Here is a 6,487-nt window from a genome sequence, read left to right on the forward strand (position 1 = left end):
TATATATATATATATATATATATATATATATATATATATATATATATATATATATATATATATATACGTCACTGCAACCTAGTGGTTCGGCAAAGTGACCGATAGAATAAACACCAAACAAAAAAGAAATAGTAAGGACTGGAATCGATTTGTTCGACTGAAGCCTTCAAGGTGGTGCTGCAGCATGACCGCAATCCAATGACTGACCCAAATAAAAGATAAATGATGCAAGATATCCTTTGAAAAAAAAAATAAACAAATCCACCCCTGGCCACCACCCTTACTTTCTTCTCCTCTGAATGGGTTTTGTCCTCTTTGTGTCTATTCAATATTTTGCCGTTTTCTTATCCGATTTCCGTTTTATAGTCGTACATTGTTTTCCTTTATCCCTCGTTTATCTTCACGTGTTCTGTTGTAATACATACATTTTCCCACCAATTCTTCTTTCCCTATTCTTCTCTTCCTTCTTCCCTGTCTTTCATTTTCTTCCGCCAACAAATCCCATCCCTCACCCTTCCATTTGTTCTTATATTCTTTTCTGATTTTTTTTAGTTCATATTTCATTGATATTTTGTGTACAACGATTTCATAACAAATCAATAATATTTTGTCTAGATATTCAAATATTTCCATATCATCCATTTTTTTAACATTTACCTCATGCTCCCTTCTTCATTATCGCATGAAAGTCGGAAACGAGAAACTCCAAGTATACGTGAAGTTTCTGTTGTCAGTAGCTTGCGGATTATTCTATCAATTTTCATTATTTCACTGGTATTCCAGTTAAGCACATTGAATCTATAAAAAACAACTGGGACTGCTAAGGAATTTATGGCTAACACCTTATTATATGCATTCAGCTCAGACTTCAGAACTACTCGAACTCTTCTATAACATTCCTTCCTAACCTTTTCTTTCATAATTGCATGCTGGATACCAGAGCCTTCACTTATTCCTAGGTATTTATAGGTTTGTTCCTGCTCAAGTTCCTTTATTACTGTTTCGACATCTAATTCTATTGAACTTGACTTTACCAGTTTCCCTTTCTTAAAAGTGACTTTGGCACACTTTTCAAGGCCAAACTCCATCCCGATATTATCACTGAATCCTTTCACAGTGTGTAGTAGTCTTTCAAGCTCTTCATCATCTTTGCCATATAGTTTTAAATCATCCATATAAAATAAATGGCTTATTTTCCTGTTGTCAGTTTTGTAGCCATGCCCTGTTTTATTCAGTTCATTTGAGAGTGGTATTAGTGTTATGCGGAAAATTTCCGTCGACCAAATTTACTCACAAGGCTTTGGCGCCCCACGAGGTTGTAGTAGAAGATACTTGCTCAAGATGCCAGGCAGTGGGACTGAGCATGGAAGAACGTGGTTTGGAAGAAAACTTCTTACCACACAGCCACACCTGCGCCTATATGTGTGTGTGTGTGTGTGTGTGTGTGTGTGTGTGTGTGGTAGACTCACCTGTGGTAGACGAGAGATGAGGGGTTCCTTCTGCAATTTCTTGTTGAATAACCACTGTACATATATATATATATATATATATATATATATATATATATATATATATATACACACACACACACAGTGGGCTCCTTTCAGTTTCCTTCCACCAAATCGACCCACAAGGTTTTTGGTCAGTCCAGGGCTGTAGTAGAAGACACTAAAATTCAACACAGTGAGATTGAACCCAAGACCCTGCGATCCTCACCACAAAGCCCCGCTGGAAAATGTTTAAAAAAGATATCATCTGACAATGGTACTTCATTTTATATCGCTCTTGAATTGATATATGGAGACGCACAGGGTTCGATATCATTTCAAGAAGAGACAAACTATCCTCTTTGTGAAAAGCTCATAACATTGGTTTCGAAAAATGTGACATCCGGCGCAGCCTTGTTTATCTGGCACATCTTAGCAAGCGGCACTCCCTGAGGGCATCACCTATAAAGTTGATGGCAGATTTGTACAGGACTTTGCTTTCCATTTTGTGTGTGTATGCGTATGTGTGTGTGTATGTGTACGCGTGTGTAAATGTATAAAATTAATTTTATCTCTAATAAAAGCAAAATAAACAAACGAACAGACAGCCTGAAGCAGTATTAGAAGTTTTGCTATTAATTTATTATCGTCGGGAAATGTAAAAACGGGTCCGTTAAGTTTCTGATTATTATACTTATGATAACTTGTGCGAATGAATACACACACGTCTGGTCACTTTTTTTTTGTTTTATTTTATTTCTTATTTATTTATTTTAATGAAAACCAGTTTGACTAGAACGAAAGCTTGCGAGACATACACCACCTACTGAATCAAATGCTATGTACTTCAGGATCGGCTAATATTTGCCATCAGCCTTTCAAACCGTTTCTCTCCACTCCAAGCCAATGGTGGGAAGGGTAGGTTTTTTAGGCGAGTTGAGGAACGTGACATTACTTTTGTTGTTAAAAAATTCATAGCAAGGAGAGAGAAAGAGAGAAAGAGAGAGAGAGAGAGAGAGAGAGAGAGAGAGTGAGAGAGAGAGAGAGAGAGAGAGAGGAAGAAGAGTAAGAAAAAGAACGACGTAGTGACCGAATTGTGAACGGAGACGTCTCTCTTCCCAGAAGTCCTGTTGGCTCAGACATACATTAGTTACTGTTGAGATATTTCTATATGCTCCATTAACTTAAACAGTATACTTTTGAAGTCTTAATATTTAAAGGTTCTTTTAAACATTTCCGGCCTGGATCGATATAGGTTTAGTTTATTATTTAGATTAAAGCCACAGAAACTGCATTGGTCTACCATACAATCATATGTGGGCATACCAATACCTGGACATCGGTAGCCATGCATAAAGGAACACACTGGATATTTTCTATCATTCTTTTTTGGAGTTTTACTTTCTCAGGTAAAAAATATTTCCTTTTTATATTCAACAACGTATTTCATTTTAATACCTACATTATCATTCCTTGTTGATAACTGTTATTGTTGCAACTGTTTCATCAAGAGTGGGGTCTAGGGCAGCGGTTTTCAACAGGGACCCTTATGACCCTTGGAGGTCATATAGGATTTTGTTGTTAAAACTACTGTGCAATAAATTTGTTTCACTTCTCCTCTACACGAAATATTTCAACAATTTTTTAAAATACAATTTCTAATAATATCTAATTATAAAACTTTAATAGGTTTTTTAAAATATCGAATGGCTACGAGGGTCCATCCGAATAAAACAGAAATCAAAGGGGTCCATTGGGGTCCATAGGGGTTCCGTAGTGGTTGAAAGTCGCTGCTCCAGAGGCTGCTAGATATAAATGATCTAACAAAATATAGCTGTTATTGTTTATTCCTGGCCCAGGGGTAATGACCACAGCTGGTCAATGGTCAAACGTGTCCCATCACAAAAGACGTTGTCCCGTATTTTGCCTTCAGACTAAGTATATCTAGGTCTTCGTCATACAATGCATCCTTCCTTTCCAAGACAGTCAGATATGAATGGAGGAATATTTATCTGCTATTTCTAGCAGGTCGTGAGACCCTGTAAAGGGTGCCTTGTAAGTTCATCAAGGAAAAAGGTTAAACCCAGACGTCTTTTATGAGGAATTTCAAACAAAAAGTAAAGGCATAAGATAAATATTACTGCAGCGGATCTCCGTCGTTCGACGATGAGGATTCAGCTAGTCGATTAACGGAATTACCTACCCTGATTTTATGTGCTAAAGGCTGAGTATTCCATAGATATGTGTACCCTTAAGGAAATTCGCAAGCAGAACCAGAGTGACGGAGTGAGTAACAAAGCTGTATCCTTTGAATACCAGAAACAGTCCACACGATTGAAATCGATCCAGCTTCCATTTACCGAATTACCCTGGACATTACCTTAGGCAATGTGTATGCAAAACGGACGACATGGTCATGGCTGGAACGCCTTTCATCATAGCCGACTCGGAACTCAGCAATCACATTGACTGATTTGTTGTAAGTTATAATGGTACAGGTAGTCATTGAAACTAGCAAATGATATATTTAGAATAATACATTGCCTAGAGCGTAATGAATGCTAAGTCTACCGAGGAGTATAGGAATATTTGACATAATGTTGCTATCTATTGTTGGTGTAGTTACGTACGTACACATTTATACATATACATACATACATATGCATACATATATGCATATATGTATGTATGTACATATATAATATATATATTTATGCATGTATATATATATATATATATATATATATATATATATATATATATATATATATACAATTAGAAAATGCCCGGGGATAACACAGGTAACGAATACTAGTAGTATATTCGGATATTTTATCCCTTTGTCGGTTACTACAACCGCTAACTCTATTTATATACATATACATACATACATAAATACATACATACATAAATACATACATATATATATATATATATATATATATATATATATATATATATATATATATATATACATACATGTGTGTGTGTGTGTGTGTGTGTGTGTGTGTGTGTGTGTGTGTGTGTGTAATTATTTATCTTTATATAATTTGGGGGAAGAGGGCGGTAAAACTCGAAGCAGCTAAAGCTATAAATACATGTGAGTAAATATTGGCTTAAGAAAGACTGTTGCTAAAAAAATCGAACGCTTCGCGCCGGACGCGAACCTGCGTCTTCTGTAAACATGAGAGATTTTTCTTCCCAATGTTAACACAATATTATTGATAGGTTTGTCTGCTTCCTGTTTCACCGTTCCAGAAAAAAAGAGTCATTCCACCTTCTTTCGGAATTTCTTAATTCTCAAGACGTCAACAATATATGTGTGTGTGTGTGTGTGTGTGTGTGTGTGTGTGTGTGTGTGTATGTATCTCCCTCTCTCTCTCTCTTTCTCTGTATATGTATACATACACACACACACACACACACACACACACACACACATATATATATATATATATATATATATATATATATATATATATATATATATATGTATATATATATATATATAGGGGGGATGGGAGGGAGAAAGGGAGATAATGTTTTTGTATTACATGGAAAAATGCGAGCATGCAAACTAATATTCTTAAGATTATAAACTTGGAAAAGTACAAGACAAGTTATTACACCTGTAAAAGTATAGGACAAGCTATTACTTCAAGTAAAGTAAAGAATAAGAAACTTTTCACTTAAAATACTGCACCAAAGAATGCCAGTTCTTCTAATTTATCCCTCTTAGCAGTTCTCATTTTTAAAATTTATTGTATAAAACTGTTCAGCTAATTCATAAGTTTGTTTAATTAGTCTCTTTTTTTCTGTATTTAAGGTAGTAAATTAGCCAAATTCTACTTAAATAAGTAGTAATTTGTAAACTATAATAAAATAAGTTTTAATAATCGAATTTTAATTTTAGCTGCAATATTTTAAGTGAAAAGTTTCTTATTCTTTACTTTACTTGAAATAATAGTTTGTCCTATACTTTTACAGGTGTAATAAATTGTCCTGTACTTTTCCAGGTTTATAATCTTAAGAATATTAGTTTTCATGCTCGCATTTTTCCATGTAATCCATGATTTTTCCAGGCATTGTTGCTATAAGATAATGTGTCAATTAATAATTTAGGATTTTACCTTATAAAATACTGGGTAGGGGGATATTTTGGCTGCTATTTTTAGCGTGTCAAGTGACCAAGTAGAGGCTCTTTCACTGGTTTGATTGTGTGGTGAGATTTTTTTACACATATATGTATAATATGCATATATCATCGGCAGAAGTTAGAGAGTAAGTCAAAACCTGAGTTTCGTGTATTGGCACTTATCAAACATGAATTTGTCCATTGTCACTCTGTAACTTGTGACGAAATAACTTTTAAAATACAAATTTTTGTCAAAAACGTTAAGAGTAAACCTTGTTGCATGTGACACATTGTACAAGTATCGGAAGTTTCAAAGTTCTTAGTTAAAAAAAAATAATTAAATATCTGTACATCAAATTGAATAGATCCGAAATGGATAAAAAGCAAAGTCGACCTTCGCGGAATTTGAAACCAAAACGTAAACACAAGCGAAATACCGTTAGGCATTTCGCTCGGAGCGACAGCGTCTCTGCCAGCTCGCTGCGTTAGAATACGAAAATTCATTTTAGCAATATATTCTTTAATATTCTTATTGATAAGTGTTACTTCCTTCCTCTCTTACTTACACGAAATTTCGTGGTATTTCACCCCATAACTTTCCTTCTACTAATTTTTGTTCAATGCGACTAACGACTCTGAATTCCTCATACATTTTTCTATCATTTAAGTCTAAGAAAAGTATACTTTTATTTTAAAATTAAAAAGTTAAAAGGTACATGTCCTCAGATTGAAATGTTCGTACTGGAGCTTCCGGCGCGAATACCAAGCAGTACATCATGCAATTTCCAAATTTCTGGCAGAATGAATTGCGTCGTGGTACTGTTTTTCTCACAAACGGTGCCCAACAGACCCTACTATACTGTGT

The 6,487-nt window shown here is 34.9% G+C and overlaps 1 protein-coding gene across 1 annotated transcript in view; it reads left to right on the plus strand.

Annotated features, from left to right (window-relative positions):
- Positions 1-2,339: 2,339 nt before the first annotated feature.
- The window catches only part of LOC106875897 (uncharacterized), a 24,722-nt gene continuing 20,574 nt past the window's right edge, over positions 2,340-6,487 (plus strand). Inside the window, exon 1 of the mRNA XM_014924203.3 lies at positions 2,340-2,896. Coding sequence (XP_014779689.1) covers positions 2,836-2,896 — 61 coding nt within the window. The 5' untranslated portion in view covers positions 2,340-2,835. The remainder of the gene's footprint in view (positions 2,897-6,487) is intronic.

Source organism: Octopus bimaculoides, chromosome 25, assembly GCF_046866305.1.
Source record: "Octopus bimaculoides isolate indiv1 chromosome 25, ASM4686630v1, whole genome shotgun sequence".
NCBI lineage: Eukaryota > Metazoa > Mollusca > Cephalopoda > Octopoda > Octopodidae > Octopus > Octopus bimaculoides.